At 48.7% G+C, this 17392-nt stretch overlaps 1 protein-coding gene across 4 annotated transcripts in view; it reads right to left on the bottom strand.

The window, feature by feature from the left end:
- The window catches only part of LOC148014775 (uncharacterized), a 42361-nt gene extending 25666 nt beyond the window's left edge, over positions 1-16695 (bottom strand). The window contains exons 1-2 of one of the 4 annotated variants that reach the window (XM_087667098.1): positions 15785-16695; positions 15411-15470 (exon numbers count right to left, since the gene is read on the bottom strand). In XM_087667098.1, coding sequence (XP_087523224.1) covers positions 15411-15470; positions 15785-15937 — 213 coding nt within the window. In that variant the 5' untranslated portion in view covers positions 15938-16695. Of the gene's footprint in view, positions 1-14772; positions 15268-15410; positions 15471-15784 lie in introns of those variants that run through there. The other 3 variants (XM_087667099.1, XM_087667097.1, XM_087667100.1) reach the window with 3 other exon arrangements.
- Positions 16696-17392: the final 697 nt, after the last annotated feature.

Genomic DNA, 17392 nt, shown 5'->3' with positions numbered 1-17392 from the left:
TCTTTCTTCTGTGATCTGTGTGCATGGTACCTGAATTTCAGCAGTTAATCCCTGACATCATCATGGCTAGTTCACAGCTGTTATTTGCCTTACTATTCACACATGCTGTCTTTTCTGTGTTTCTGTGGTGCAGTGTCTAAATTTCCTCTCTTTTTTTTTCGTAAAAGGTAATTGTATTAATTACGAAAAAAAGGTACAAGTTTACATGATTACAAGATACACGATGGCTCTAAGCCATGGTGTGTAAACTGTCAGTACAAAACGCGGACAGAGATACACAAGTCATGGCAAAGACAGAGAGGAAATTGCCATATGCCAAGGAAGTAAGTCTTCCCGAGGGAGCATGTCAGAGTGCTGAATGAGATCTATCTGCCAAAGCAAGAGGCCTTTAAGCCTGGCAATGTGTCCCAGAACATTAGAGGCCGAATCAAAAAGAAAGGCATTCCGAGTGGTCCAATTGTGCCAGCATCCCCAGTATCTAAGAAAATGGAACAAGATCTTCATATGCAACTATGCCGGTGTGGGGTATTTTGGGCGTACAAAAACCCAATCGAAAGGGCTCATCGAGAAACCAACCACAGCTCGCCAAACTGCTGACAAAAGCGACCAGATTTTCTTAGCAAGAGGGCAAGAGATAAATCGATAACGGGCCGATTCCACAGTAGTGGTGCAGAAGAAACAATTGCCGTTAGAGATTCGACGCTTGGAAAGGGCCGAGGCAAGAGGAAGACCACCAATCATTACCCTCCAAAGAAAGACCTTGCATTTGAAAGGTGTCTTGTTCACCCAGCCCTCCATCACACTTGCCTTCCACCATGACTGAGATTTCCGCAACCCCCATACAGTATTAGCTTTAGTAACCAGCCATTGATGATCTTTAATCAGAAGATAGTACACCTGGTTAGCCGAGTTCTTTTCCAAATTCAACCGACCTGCAAGGACCCAGTCCTGCCAAGGGCGATCCACAGCAAGGGCAGGAAAGGGTTGCCTACTCTGGAGCACTAACAAAAGTTGTTCCCATAAATCATGGTATCCACGAGGGATTCGAAAAAGCCTCCTGGCAGTACGAAACGATATGAAGACATTACGACTAGCAAGGGTGGCATCTACACTGAAGTCAAGCCCAAACGGGCCATGCGGTTAAAATTTGGTCTGAGCTCATGTTTGCCTTCCCATGAAAGTAATCTCAAGGCTACCAACAATTCCAGTTGAAAAGAGTTAGTATGTAAGCGATCCTCCGCTGGATACCAACGCGCCTTCTGGAGAACCAATTGCCAGGAGCCGACCAAATGAACAAGCAGGGATGAGGAAGGACTCGAAAACCGCGAGTCTGCATTAAGAACATGCCACCAGGAGCTTCGAATTTGTGTATTCCCATGCACAACCCGCGGTCCTCAAGAAAATAACGGGCTATAACGGCCCACGGGTGATGCTCCACACACATGGCACAAAAAAGAGACCAACGAAGTGCCAACATATGAGTTTCGGCATCCAAAATAGACCCACCACCCAGGCGTTTGGGGGTACATGTATGCGACCACGAAATCCACGAAATACATGCATGCAATGAATCCTTCTTCCATAACATGAAACAAATGGGCCGAGTGAGAGCATTCAAAGTAGTAGGAGTCCAAGGCAGCAATGGCAAGAAATATGTGAGCATTGGCAACATAATTGTTTGAGCCACTTTGAGGCGAACATGGAAGGGCCATGCTTGCGACTTCCAATACAGAAACTTCACTGCTAGTTTCTGTGAAATCCACTGTAGTAGTTGTTTTGGCCGAACATCAACACCCAAAGGGTACCCAAGATGCCTGACAATGGAACCATGGGGAACAACCTGTCCCTGCCAGCCCAATGACTGTAAATTGGACTCCGTGCAACTGAGAATGGCTGATTTGAAAGTATTGATACGTAGACTAGAAGCATGACCAAAGAGCGTCCAAACATCTAATGCCTTGCAAATATTGTCCTTGTCCGCACGTAAAATCATAAAGCTGTCATCAGCCAAAGATTGACTAATGAAGTGCTGACCAAAAGGAAGAGACAATCCGGCCAACTGAGCAGAAGCTGCCATGGAATATAACATCGAAAGAACCGGATGAGTCGTCAAGGCAAAGAAGAGAGGACTGAAAGGACAACCCTGTCTCATAGAGCGTGCAAGGACAAAAGGCTCTCTAACACCACCATTTAGCATAACTCGCGAAGAAGCCGCCACACTAATGGTGTAGATCAAGCAGGACATCCGAGTGCCAAAGCCCATAGTAGACATAAGTTCTACAATGAAGGACCAGTCTAAATAGTCAAAAGCCTTTTCCAGGTCCAATTGGATCAATACCACTTCCTAACTAGAGTGCCTTGCATAGTCAATAGCCATTTGCACATTTAAGATATTATGCAGAATGTTGCGGCCCTTAATGAAACCATATTGAAGAGGATGCACAATGGCCGAGAGATGTTTGTAGAGCCAATTCGCCAGCACTTTGGAAAAGATTTTATACATCGAACCCATCAAAGAGATTGGTCTCCAATGTTGCAACATTAATGGCGAAGGAACCTTTGGAAGCAATTTGATAAGCCCTTCTTTCCATGAGGAAGGCATGAACCCTGTTTCCCAAACCTGCTGAAACATAGCCGTCAATGGCTTCACCAGTTGGGTAGCAGAACTCTCAAAGAATTCATTGGTGAGACCATCCCAACCGGGACTTTTATCCTTAGACAGGCGCAACAAAACATCCATAACCTCCTCCTCACAAATATCTGTCTCCAAAGTAGTTTGCATATCAAGTGGAACGTGATGTCAGACCAGATCATAGAAGACTGAACGTGCATGCGTAACCTGGTCAGAAGGTGACTGAGAAGAACCAAGAAGATCTAGAAAATAATTCCTGCACATATTAACAATAGTCTGAGGGTCAGTGACCATTTGACCCACTGAATTCTGGAGTCTAGTCATATTTTCTCGAGCAGGAGAGGCATGCAGAGCGCGAAAAAACTTATGAGTTTGACAAGCACTATCTTGCAAATTCTCAGTCAAATTTTGCAATTTGGCCTGCTGATGAGATTTCAACTGAAACTCTTTAATAAGATCAGCCAAACGCAGCGCCCGTGACAGCAGAAATTCATCATCTGGAGTGTCCACCAGCAGAGAACGAACCAAAGCCAGTAAGTTCTCCGCTGCGTGTCGACGCCGCCAACAAAGAGAGGCATGGTGGATCCCATATTGCCGAGCAATCCGCTGCACATTAGAGAGCAATCGTTCAAAGGAAGCAGTGCCCTCAAAGGCGAAGTCCAATAAAAATCTATCAATCAATTGCTGTATATAGCCTCGAAAGAGTGAATGCTTCAAATAAGAGGAGTTGAAACGTAAAGGGAGTCTATCCAACAAATACATAAAAGGTGCAATGGGTTGTGCAAGTATCTCAAGCTGGAGAGGGAAATGGCCTGACAAGGCATATTGCTGCAAGACTGTCATTTCCAGCATCTCAGGAAGAAAATCATCATCCTACATGATGTACATTCGGTCCAACCACGTCCATGTAGCTGCTTACTGCACCGAATGGAAAGTAAACCCTGTAGAAGAAGGGTGTAGCTAGGACCATAGATCTTGCTTAAGTACAGCAAGAGCAAACGCATGCCACAACCGACTTTCCGGAGCGTCCACCACCGAATGCCGTGAAGTGGACTGTGAAGAATAAACACACATATTAAAATCCCCCATCAAAAAACCCCGTCTGCCAAGTGACAAGGAGGTCTTCAAGGTATTCCAAAGATCTCGGCGGGATAAAGGGTCATTCGGAGCATATAGGCCCAGCAACCATAAGATCTCTCCTTCAAATAAAACTTCCACCACCACAAAGCGGCCATGTACATCATTTTTAATAAGAACCGGCTGATATTTCTCATGTACAATCATAAGCACACCATAATAATGCCCGGCGTGTCCATGCATAAAACAAGCGAAACCTATGGCAATCCACAACTTTTTCTGCTTCACCGTGACTCTTGTGCTCTACCACACACAAGACATCCCACCGATTCTCATGCAATACAGTCCACATGGCATGTTGCTTATGGCGAGAACAAATGCCTCGCACATTCCACATGGCTATCTTCATGTGTATTCAAAAAGAAAATCAGGAACGAGACTCCACTTGCCTCAATTTAACCTTTTCTGCCAGAATATCAAGGACACCCTCATCCAAAAAATCAGCTAACACGGCAAAAGAGTTCTGACGACCATCTTTAGAGGTAGACGGAATATCCACTGTCTTGGGGATGGAACAGGGATAACGACGATCCCATGGTGTAATCACATTCCCTCGAGTATCAAAAGCCAACATAGCGGGTGGGCCCTTTGGACCGTTGGTATATACTTTCCGAGTAGACTGATTACGAGGAGCATAAGAAACCATAGTACACGCAGCGTGCTCTGAAGACAACATTTCTTTCCTGCGCATATACGTGCGCATGGAATCTTGTGAAACATTAGGCCCAATAGCCGCCAGGCCAGTATCAACCTTTTTGTCTTTTTTGGGACGTGCCTCTATCCAATCATTGCCACGGGAATCCAAACCCGAAACAGGTTGTTTACCTTTTTCCAGAACTTTAGGTAGCTGGGTTGCATCCTGTGATGGAGCATCAAGCACCATGTCTTCCATAGGCAGCACAACATGCTCATCATCTGAAGATGGTTGCTTCTCTGGGCATTCGGCCATAAAAAGCCCCAATTTTCCACACGAAAAGCAGTGTCCTGCAAAGTTGCCCCATTTCAAACGAAAGTGCAAAGGATGCATACCAGAGCAATTAATATGAAGCCATGCAGGCCTTTTCCTAGCAGTGTCCCATAACATACACAAACGGTTGCGATTCATGGCCCTTAGGCTTGGGGGGACCAGAATAGTTCCCACAACGGCCATGGCATCCTTTAACAAAGGCCAATAGACAACCGGGCAATTTTCCACTTCAACCCACACCGGGCATTCACGTTGAAGCAGGCGTTGAAAGTCTGCCATAGGGCGCCATGGCACAACATGGACCAAACGGCGATCAAAGAACAATGACAGTTTAGATAGAAGATCAGCCCAATGCTTCTCAAATTTCAACAGCACCTCATAGAAGCCTCGGGGCCCAACAAAAATCTCCTCAACACACTCCCCTTGTAGTAAATGGTGCAGCCACTAGTGAATATGGGAAAGCACTGGAATCCTGCCAGTGAAGAAGAGTATAACAGCATGGTCATAAAACACCGAAAAAGAGCGCAAGACATTTTTCGGGTCCACCGTGGCTTCCAGAACATCTTCAGTTCCAGAGTCAGAAAAAGCTTCATGATTATGTTGGACATACTCGCCAAGCAGAGTGTTGGCAAACTCCAGTAAATGCTCCCAGTCAATATCCTGCGAATCCACAGAGTCAGAGGCAACCTGAGCATAAGAACACTCCTGATGACCCATTGTCTCTTCTGACATATGCTTGGAGCGTTTGCCCGCAGGCTAGAAGTCCGGACCAAGAGGCATCTCCTCTGTACAAGGAACCATATCCTCTGGTTCCTCTGTATCAGAATCCGGACCAAGGGCTGCCACCATTTGGTCGATAAAAGCCATATCCAAACCAACCATATTGTATCACTACTTGTGCAGGTCGGATGCAACGCCCAAAGCTCATGGAAGACAGATCTCTCAGAAGACAGAAACAGCACAAGCATCCCTCTCTCTCTCTCTCTCTCTCTCTCTCTCTCTCTCTCTCTCTCTCTCTGTGTCTGTGCTGTATCACAGATCTCTGTCTGCTGTGATAGAAATCTGCACCTCTGTCCAGCCAGAAAGTCTCTACATAGGTCGAATGTCCAGTAGCAGAGCAGATATGTTGGCGGTGTAATCCCAAGGCAGATCGACTGCTGGATGCAGAGCAGGGCAGCAACACAAAACCAGGGCAAACGGAATAGCAGACATGCAAGAGCAGAAATGAGATTAGAGCCACCGTCTGACTTGCCTGCAGGTCGTGGGCTCTCACTCGCTCTTTCTCTCTCTGTGTGGGTACTTACAGGTCGACGTGCAGAAGCAAGGACCCGCGATGACGTGGTTTGAAGGTCGACGTGCAGAAGCAGGGACCCGCGATGACGTGGTTTGACTACGCACAGGAAGATAGGGTGACATTAGACGGCTTGAGCAGGAGGAGAGACAGGACGCAGGTCGAGGTCGAGCGTGTCGCAGTCCTCAGTTGTCGACGTAACAGGAACAGGGGCATGGCCTCCACTCGTTCACTCTCTCCCTCTCGCTGTGCGGCTGCCTCAGCCTGCGTCCAGAAGCGGGGCAGAATAGCGCAGGCGCAGGCCCGATCGAGCCAGCACACGACATCAGGTCGTTGCAGCAGAAGGGTCATGGCAGGTCGCCGTCCGTCTCTCCGCCATCGCTCTCGCAGTCTCCCGTAATCTCTCTCTCTCTTCTCTCTCTCTCTCTCTCTCTTTTTTTTCGTAAAAGGTAATTGTATTAATTACGAAAAAAATACAAGATTACTGGATTACAAGATACATGATGACACAAAGCCATCATGTGAAGAGGTTTTCTCTTTCTCTCTCTCTCTCTATTTTTCTGATTACAAGATACACGAGGGCCCTAGGCCAACGTGTGGGGAAGCCCCGTAGTAATGCACTGAAAAAGTTACACCAATCATGGCAACGACCCAGAGGCAATTGCCATATGCCACGGATGCAAATCCTCTCGAGGGAGCAAGTCGGAGTGTCGGATGATATCTAGCTGCCAATGCAAGAGCCCTTTAAGCCTGGCAATATGTCGGGGTACATTAGAGGCCGAATCAAAGAGAAAAGCATTGCGCGTGGTCCAAATGTGCCAGCATCCCCAATATCTGAAAAAGTGAAATAAGATCTTCTCATGTAACTGTGGCGGTGCGGAATACTTCGGGCGCACAAAAACCCAGTCGAAAGGAGTTAGCGAGGATCCCACCACCGCGCGCCAAATGTGCGACAAGAGTGACCAGATATTCTTGGCGAGCGGGCAAGAGAGAAAACGATGTCGGGCCGATTCCGCCGGTGTGGTACAGAAGAAACAATTGCCATTCGAGATGCGACGCTTGGCAAGGGCCGAGGCCAGAGAAAGACCACCAATCATTACCCGCCAAAGAAAAACCTTGCATTTGAAAGGTGTCTTATTTAGCCAGCCCTCCATCAGCGTTTTGTGCCACCATGACAGCGATTTCCGCAGTCCCCAAACAGTGTTAGCTTTCTCTCCCAGCCATTGGTGATCTTGAACAAGAAGATGATACACCTGATTAGTAGAGGCCTTTTCCAGACTCAGGCGGCCTGCAAGGTCCCAGTCCTGCCAAGGGCGATCCACAGTCAAGGCAGGAAAGGGTTGCCGACCCTGAAGCTTCGACAAAAGCTGCTCCCACAAATCACGGTATCCACGCGGGATCTTAAAGAGTCGCCGAGCAGTCCGAAATGATACGAGGACATTGCGAGTGGCAAGGGTAGCATCCGCAACCGACATCACACCTAAACGGGCCATGCGATTAAATCTTGGTCTGAGTTGATGTTTATCTTCCCATGAAAGGAGTCTCGATACTGCCAACAATTCCAGCTGAAAGGAGTTAGTCTGCAAGCGGTCCCCAACTGGGTGCCAACGGGCCTTTTGGAGCACCACTTTCCAAGAGCCGACCAAGTGCAGTAACAAAGAGGAAGAGGGACTGGAAACACGAGAGTCAGCATTAAGGACATGCCACCAGGAGGCCCGAAGCCGTGTGTTGCCATGGCGGAGCCCGCTGTCCTCAAGAAAATAACGGGCTATGAGGGTCCAAGGGTGATGATCCACACACATGGCACGAAAAAGGGACCAACGGAGAGCTAACATATGAGTGTGTGCATCCAAAATCGCTCCGCCACCCATGCGCTTAGGGGTACATGCGTGTGACCATGAAATCCAGGAAATGCCGGCCTGCAGTGAATCCTTCTTCCATAGCATGAAACGGATGGGATGAGTGAGGGCCTTCAAAGTAGTAGGAGTCCAAGGCAACAAAGGCAGGAAATACGTTAGCATTGGAAGCATGATTGTCTGGGCCACTTTGAGGCGGACATGGAATGGCCACGCTTGCGACTTCCAATACATAAACTTCGCCGCCAATTTTTGTGAAATCCACTCCAGCAGGGCTTTTGGCCGTACATCCACCCCCAATGGGTATCCAAGATGCCTGACAATGGAGCCACGGGAAACCACCTGGCCTTGCCAGCCTAAGGACTGCAAATCAGGCTCCGTACAACTGAGAAGGGCTGACTTAAGGGCATTGATGCGAAGCCCAGAGGCCTGACCAAAGAGTGTCCAAACATCTAATGCCCTTCGAATGTTGTCCCTGTCCGCCTGCAAAATCATAAAGGTGTCATCAGCCAAAGATTGGCTAACGAAGTGCTAACCCAACGGAAGAGACAGCCCGGCCAGCTGGGCAGAGGCTGCCATGGAGGATAACATTGAAAGGACCGGGTGAGTCGCCAGGGCAAAGAAGAGAGGGCTCAAAGGACAACCCTGTCTGACCGAGCGTGCAAGGACAAATGGCTCTGTAACTCCACCATTAAGCATAACTCTGGAGGAAGCCTCAGCACTAATGGTGTAGATCAATCGGGACATTCGGGTACCAAAGCCCATAGCCGACATGAGGTCTGCAATGAAAGACCAGTCCACATAATCAAACGCCTTTTCCAAGTCCAATTGGATCAATACCACTTCCTGACCGGAGTGCCGCGCATAGTCAATAGCCATTTGCACATTTAAGATATTATGCAGAATGTTGCGGCCCTTAATGAAACCATATTGGAGAGGATGCACAATAGCTGGAAGGTGCTTGTGGAGCCGATTCGCCAGCACTTTGGAGTAGATTTTATACATGGAGCCCATCAAAGAGATTGGTCGCCAGTGTTGCAACTTTGACGGCGAAGGGACCTTTGGAATTAGTTTGATAAGGCCTTCTTTCCACGAGGAGGGCATGACCCCCGTTTCCCACACCTGCTGAAACATGGCCACCAATGGCTTTGCCAACTGCGTGGCCGAGGTCTGAAAGAATTCATTAGTGAGACCATCCCAGCCAGGGCTTTTATCATTCGGCAGGTGCAACAAAACGTCCATAACCTCTTCCTCGCAAATATCCGTCTCCAAAGCGGCTTGCATATCAACTGGGACCTGCTGGTGGACCAGATGATAGAAGACCGCACGGGCATGCGTAACCTGGCTAGAAGGCGAGGAAGAGGAACCAAGAAGTTCCATAAAATAGTTTCTGCACATAGTGACAATGGTCTGCGGATCCGTGACCATGCGACCTTCCGAATCCTGGAGTCTGGTCATATTTTCGCGGGCCGGAGACGCATGCAAGGCGCGAAAGAACTTATGAGACTGGCAGGCGCTATCTTGCATTGTGTCCATCAAGTTGTGCAACTTGGCCTGTTGATAAGATTTCAACTGAAACACTTGAATAAGATGGGCCAACCGCCTCTCCAGAGACAGCAGAAAATCATCATCAGGGGAATCCAGGAGCAAGGAACGGACCAAAGCCAGTAAGTCTTCTGCTGCATGTCGACGTCGGCGGCAAAGCGAGGCATGATGGATCCCATACTGGCGAGCAACCCGCTGCACATTAGAGAGCAGCCGTGCAAATGAAGGCCAGCCCTCAGAGGCGAAGTCCAATAAGAACCTCTCAATCAGCTGCTGCATATAGCCCTGGAAAATTGAATGCTTCAAATAAGAGGAGTTGAAACGTAAAGGGAGCCTATCCAGGAATTGCACAAAAGGTGCAATAGAGTGTGCCCGCATCTCAAGCTGGAGGGGGAAATGGTCCGACAACGCATATTGCCGCAAGACCTTCATTTCCAGCATGTCGGGAAGAAAGTCATCGCCCTGCATGATATACATTCTGTCCAGCCGCGACCAGGTAGTTGCATATTGTGCGGAATGAAAAGTAAACCCTGAAAAAGAAGGGTGAAGCCACGACCAAAGATCTTGCTTGAGCACGTGCAAAGCAAAAGAACTCCACACCCGGCTTTCCGGCGTATCCATTACCGAATGCCCTGAAGTGGACTGAGAAGAGTCAACACACATATTGAAATCTCCCATCAAGAATCCCCTTCGGCCGAGTGACATGGAGCCCTGCAAAGTGGACCAAAGATCCCGTCGGGATGCGGGATCATTCGGAGCATAGAGGCCCAACAGCCATAAAATCTCTCCTTCAAATAAGACTTCGATCACCAGAAAGCGGCCCTGCACATCATTTTTAACAAGGACAGGCTGATATTTCTCATGGACAATCATCAGCACGCCCGAATAGTACGTAGCATGGGTCCCTGCATAAAACAGGCGGAATCCCTGACAATCCATCACTTTTCCTGCTTCACCGTGACTTTTGTGCTCAACTGCACACAATACATCCCACTGGTTCTCGTGCAAGACGGTCCACATGGCATGTTGCTTATGGCGAGAGCAAATGCCTCGCACATTCCACGTGGCTATCTTCATGTATCCTCAAAGAAGGAAGTCAGGAACGAGGCACCTGCTGCCTCGATTTCACCTTTTCCGCGAGAGCATCCAGGACACCCTCATCCAGAAAATCAGCCAATACTGCAAAAGAATTCTGGCGACCTGCTTTGGAGGTAGAAGGGCAATCCACTGCCTTGGGAGAGGGGCGGGGATAACGCCGATCCCAGGGTGTAATAACATTTCCTTTGGCATCGAACGCCAGCTTGGCAGGTGGGCCTCTGGGGCCGTCGGTATAGGCTCTCCTTGGAGACTGATTGCGGGGGCCCGACGGGGCCCTAGGACGCGGAGCCTGCTGTGAAGTGGCCATTTCTTTCCGGCGCGTATACGTGCGCACGGAATCCTAGGAAGCGGGAGGCCCAGGATCCGCCAGGCCTGCATCCAACTTTTTACCTTTTTGAGGACGTGCCTCAATCCAGTCAGTGCGACGGGAATCCACACTTAGGACCTGTTGTTTGCCTTTATCCATGACATGAGGAGACTGAAGGGCTTCCTGGGGCGTGGCATCAAGCACCATGTCGTCCTTGGGCAGCACAACCTGCGCATCATCCGAAGACGATTGCTTTTCAGGGCATTCGGCCATGAAATGCCCCAATTTACCACATGAAAAGCAGTGGCCCGCAAAGTTGCCCCATTTTAAGCGAAAATACAAAGGATGCATGCCCGAACAATTGAGGCGAAGCCACGCGGGCCTTTTCCTGGCCGTGTCCCATAGCATGCATAAACGGTTGCGGTTCATCACCCTGAGGCTTGGGGGAACCAGCACTGTTCCCACAACTGCCATCGCATCCTTCAACATGGGCCAATAGACCACCGGACAGTTTTCCACCTCTACCCACACCGGGCATTCGCGTTGAAGCAGACGCTGGAAGTCGGCCATGGGGCGCCATGGCACAACATGAACCAAGCGGCGATCAAAGAATAGCGGCAACTTGGACAGGAGCTCAGCGCGATGCATTTCCGATTTCAGCAGGACCTCATAAAACCCGCGAGGTCCAAGGAAGATCTCCTCAACAGACTCCCCTTGCAATAGATGGTGCAGCCACTGGCGAATATGCGAAAGCACTGGGATCCTGCCAGTGAAGAAAAGTATAACTGCACGGTCATAGAACACCGAGAAGGATCGCAAGACTGATTTGGGGTCCACCGTGGCTTCCAGCACATCATCCGTTCCCGTAACAGAAAAAGATTCGGTATTATGCTGGACATAATCGCCAAGGAGAGTATTGGCGAAGTCCAGCAAATGCTCCCAGTCGATTTCCTGCGAATCCACCGGATCAGAGGCCACTTGCGCATAGGAGCGTTCCGGAGGACTCATTGGCTCATCAGGCGTAGGCTTGGAGCATTTACCGGCAGGCGGCTGTTCAGAACTCGGCGGCAACTCCTCCGTGCATGGCACCATATCTTCCGGCTCCTCTGCATCGGAATCAAGGCCAAGGGCTGCCACCGTCCGGTCAAGAAAATCCAAATCCAGGCCAGCCATACTGCTGTCTTCACACAGAGGACGAGCTCTCTCTCTCTCTCTCTCTCTCTCTCGTTGTCTCTCTCTCTCTCTCACTCGCTGTGCAGGTCCCGCAGACCTGCAAAATCAGTGCACCACCCGGCTGCAGCAACAGGACTGCAACGAAGAACAGGCCAGACACGCGTAGATGAACCGGGGCGCCGTGTAACGGGTCAAACACAGGAGGCTTAAACGGGGCTGCGTCAGCCCTGCACGCTGACGCAGAGCAGTCAACCACAGGCGGAGCACTCTGCACAGGTCAGACGTCGACGGGGCAGGCGCCACGGGGTCAGGCACAGGGCAGGCGTCGATGGTGCAGAGTGGAAGGGCACTGCAGGTACAGGCGACGGGCAGCGTTTAACCAGCAGGGCAGACGTCAGACGTCGACGAAGGCGGGCACACAAAGGCGCAGCAGACGTCCGGCGAGCAGTCGTGAGGCGTGGATGAAGGCGGGCGCAGGTCAAGACGACGGGCAGAGACTGACAGGCGCAGGTACCGACGGGCGGGCGTACCTGCGACAGGCGTAGCAACGGCAGGAACAGGCGGGCGCAGCAGCGGCAAGTACCGACGGGCGCAGCAGCGGCAGGCACGGACAGGTTCGGCGGCTGCGCAGAGACCACGATCTGGTCGCTAGGTCACGGGGGTTGAAGGCCCGCCATCGCTGCTCCTCTATCGCGTCTCGTCCACTCTCTCTCTCTCTCTCTCTCTCTCTCTCTCTCTCTCTGTGTGTACAGAGGCAGGTCTGCTTTCTTTGTCTGTGCGTAGGGGCAGATTGCACGTGCAACAGCAGAATGTTAAAAATTCCCCCCCTCTCTCTCTCTCTCTCTCTCTCTCTCTCTCTCTCTCTTTGGAATCTATGGATCTACTAACTCCATCCAGTGGGGATTGGGGAGTAGGGTATGTCATAAATCCCTAAGTAGATAGTGTAGGGGTAGTATCTGGTCTGACTCCCCTCTCTACCAGCATAGTCACAAGTGACGCTAAATGGGATATTGACAGGGGATGGGGGGTGGGGCATAATTGCCATCACTTGTGACTATAGAGTCGTATGGAATGGGAGATGGGACTGAAAGAAGCTATTGTCCTTGCAATCCTTACGTCCAAAAATGGTCATCACTAGTGACTTTGTCTGCTTTAACTACTGGCCATGGCGTCGGCAGATCTCCCTCATCTTTCTCTAGTGTAGCCTCTATGTCTAGTACCCCGGTCTGTGTGGTCAACGTGCTGCTCTGATCTCAGTTCCTTGGACTGTCACACCCCCCTCTGTGCTGGTACTGTGTGTGGTCACCATTTGGAAGAAGTCAATAAGCTATGTCTGCCTGCCTCCCCTATGTGTCGTGCCATCTTGTAATAATGATCTCTGGATCTTGAGCAAGTACCAGCTTAATCAACGTTGATCTGTTGGCTCCATGAATGAAAGAATATTCAAGTTCCCCAGAGTAACCAGCTGATTTGGGCTGGTTTGGAGGAATTTCTTTGGCAGCATCCCTTTTGCACGCATTTGAGGATTTGTCCCCATGCTCGGATAGGGCTTTAGTGTACGTGGATGATTTTTCTGAGGCAATCAACTAATTAGGTCTATCGTAAGATAGTTTACGATAAGAGATGGGTGATTGAGAACGCAAATAAAGTATGGTCTTCCAATACTAGTAAATCTAAGTAGCCTGATACGCTGCTTCAATTGAGGTCGAGACTTTAGCAAGCCTGGAATTCTTTATCTAGAGGCTTTGTGTAGGGGGTCTCCTCAACTGCAGTATGCTGCAACACCCCGAGACCTCCCATGGTGGATGTATCTTCTACATCAAGTATGACGAACTCTTGATGTCTGAATTTCCTGCCAAGTGACTAGACAAGTCGGGGTCTTCATTTCCTGAGTATGGACTTTAGTGCCACAGTAGCATATAGTCATCGATTCTTAGGTTTTGGAGAAGATGCCACAAATGGCTGCTTTACCTGTCTCTTCCATTATCTACATTGAACTGCTCTCTCTCTCTCATGCTCAATAGCACAAAGCATACCCCATTTATTTTCATGCAAAACACACCAGATATCATGTTGTTTGCTGCAAGAGCAAAACCCACAGGCATTCCAAGTGGCGATCTTCATGTACAATGTCAAAAAAACGTAAATCTGAGGCTTATTTCTGCCTTAATTTGGCCTAAGTTGGATGCCAATGCCTCAAGCACTCCATCATCCAAGAAGTCTGCTAAGACAGCAAATGCATTCTGCCCATGAGACTCAGATTTTGAGGTGGAAGCCTAATCCTCATTCTTAGAGGCAAAGCATGGGTAGGACCTATCTGAACGAGTAATCACCTTGCCCTTTCTGTCAAACACAAGGCGTGAGGGTGGATCCTGTGATCGATCAATTTGAGGCTTGGCACTGTATGGCAACTTTGATCCAGATGTCCTTTATCGCTCGTATTTTGCTTTTGAGAGGGCTTATCCTTTTAATGTACATACGTACATACGAAATCCTGAGGGTCAGCGAAAGCACCAACGTGTTGCTAAACAGCATGCCTTTTCACTTTCTTGGTATGGACATCTTAGTCCACCACCCAGATTCAGCAGCAGACGACGGCAACTCTCTCTCTCTCTCTCTCTCTCTCTCTCTCTCTCTCTCTCTCTCTCTCTCTCTCTCTCTCTCTCTCTCATATTCATTCATTCATTCATTCATTCATCTGGTTACTGGGAGACTGCAATGCTTTCACAAACTGTGATCAAATCGACATAGAAACAAAAGAATTACCTTGGCGCAGTCATCGAGAGAGAGGTCGAGAGGCAGCTTGGAGACGAGGAGGGGTCGGATGTCAGGGGGAACGGTGGCGAGGAGGGAGAGGACATGCGGTTGCCTGGCGAGGAGGGGCACGCAGAGCTCCACGAGGGTAGGGCGAAAGTAGCGAGAAGGCAAGCGCGGGGACACGAAGGCGGCAGCAGCAGCGACGGAGGACGAAGAAGCAGAGCTAGAAGACGGGGATGCAAATGGAGCAAGCCTTGGTGACTTGAACTCCGAAGCTGGGGTGGTGGCCATCTCTCTCTCTCTCTCTCTCTCTCTCTCTCTCGCTCAAACCGTCACCCTGCGCGATGGTAGTAGAGAGATTGTATGCGAGCACGTGACCGGTCAAGAAAACATTTTGCCACCATGTGCAATATTTTTGGCAAATGCGTTCGGCCTGCCCTATGCCCTAGTGGAGAATTTGTGTGGCATTTTTCCTTAACATATAAATCTTGTGAAGGTGGAATTAAATTGCTTTTTGAATTATCAATAGAAGAGTTTCTTATTTATCCGATGGTTTTTCGTACATTGTAATGTTTTAAAAATATCTCATTTGTGATGTATATGTTTGTATATTGTAATGTTTTGGTTAGTTGGCGTTTGAAGTTTACTTTTGGTTCGTATTTTGCCCCATATTTGATGGTTGCACGCTCCTCATTGTCCTTCATTTGCTGCCATACCAAAAGTATATTGGTCATGATTATCAACATGCTCTATTGATCAATAGAGGAAGGATAGTGAGATGATAATTGCAAACATTGTCTTTGCACGACTATTCATATTGAGTATGCATGAATTGACTACATTCATTGAGATGATCGACAACAATGCAATATCCCAATTATTTAATTGTGATTTAGATTCTACACTGGCGTTGGTAAAGGATATGATGTTTGTGCCTTGTGTCTACATTAACCAAACTATAATATCTATTTTATGAACTCTTGGTTTGCCATTTCCCGAACCTCTCTCAACATTTCCAAACCTGAGCAAGATCTCTTGGTTTGCCAAATTCGAATGTATTGTCAATAGGCGACATAGTCCACCACAATAACTCACTTTGCTTCTTCCGCTCTCGATTCTCCCTGTCTCTCTGTGTTCTGTACGAGGGTCGTCCCCATCGTGTACAACAGGTCATTATCAAGATACGTTCTCTCTCTCTCTCTCTCTCTCTCTTTGGGGCTTCCCGCCTTGCAGGCCGTTGTCAAGGTACGCTCGCAAGTTCCGTGATACCCAGCTCCGCTCGCACTAGCCATGTCGACTATGTCCCGCCCACTGCCTCCAGTTCCTTCGACCGCCAGCTGTCCCGCCAGTCACGTCCTAGTTCTCGGCTTCGCGCCCAACGGCTGCTCCTGTTTCTTCTGTGCTCGCAATTGCTGTCTCCTAGTCTATTACTCCTGCTGTCTTCTGCACTCTCTTCATGTACTCTCCTCTACCTCACCATATCTCACAAAAGCTACAGGGATCTTGACATAGCCAAGCCTCGCAACTCATGACAGGTAAACCCTCCAATATCATGGCAATGGTGGGCCCAGTCATAGCAACGAGAACCCGGTGGCCACAGCGAGACACATGGCTACTCACAGCATCAGCACCTCTCTCTCTCTCTCTCTCTCTTTGTGGCCCAGTCACAAGAACATGCTGCAGAAGGTCAGACCGTGAAGACACGTAGCGGTGCCAACAACACCACTTTGTAGCCAGGAGATGAGTTGATGGGCAGGGAAGTTACTAAACGTCCTGAGGGGAGGTCAAGACCATGACGGTAGCAGTACATGCTGGGAGGAATAGCCTGGCTACTCGTCATTGGTGAACCCCCGCTTGCCTTCTACGACCACCGCGAGCGCCCGACAGCTGCCTCGGGGTAGCTCCTGCACTACCTGCCAGCGAGACCCGCCCTCTTGCCCTCCTCGACATATACTCTCTCTCTCTCTCTCTCTCTCTCTGCCAGCTATGCACTTCGCACGAATGCATTGTCCCATACACATTACATTACTGTTTTGCTTTGATTTTTTTTACATTTATTTGTGATTAATCACAAGCCATGTTTCTTGGTTGTGGTTGTGCCTGCGTTGCTGATGTGGACAATGGATTAATCAATTGGCCAGGTTGGTGAATGTTTTTTATATATTATTTACACATTCTATTTCTATTTTTTAACATATTCTTAAATTGATAGAATTCGTTGACGATTTAAAGTACGAATTGATAGAATTGGTGTTTTCATGATGTATCATCAACAGCATCATTACGTAGGGTAACACAAAAGCATGTGCTTCAATTACTGTTAGTTTTGTGTGTGTGTGTGTGTGTGTGTGTGTTATAAAGTTTCTATATCAATATCCAACATTAGTTTTAATAAAGTTTTTATCCTAATAATACTTCAAAGCAAGAAATAGTTGTAAATTTTGGAGAGAGAGAGAGAGAGGATCCTGTCCTTTTAGAATTTAGAGGCCTCTCTCTCTCTCTCTCTCTCTCTCTCGCCACATAAGAAGAGATTATACAATTGTGTGTGTGTGCACGCGCGCATGTACGCATTTGATTTAAATTATAACTTGGGTGCAATATATTGAGTTGGGGAATAACCCATACTACA

This window comes from Lygodium microphyllum, chromosome 25 (genome assembly GCF_053477565.2).
Source record: "Lygodium microphyllum isolate KBCC chromosome 25, Lygodium_microphyllum_v1.1.10, whole genome shotgun sequence".
Classification (NCBI taxonomy): domain Eukaryota; kingdom Viridiplantae; phylum Streptophyta; class Polypodiopsida; order Schizaeales; family Lygodiaceae; genus Lygodium; species Lygodium microphyllum.
Note: the sequence above shows the minus strand (reverse complement) of the source record. Positions and strands in the feature narration are given on the sequence as shown.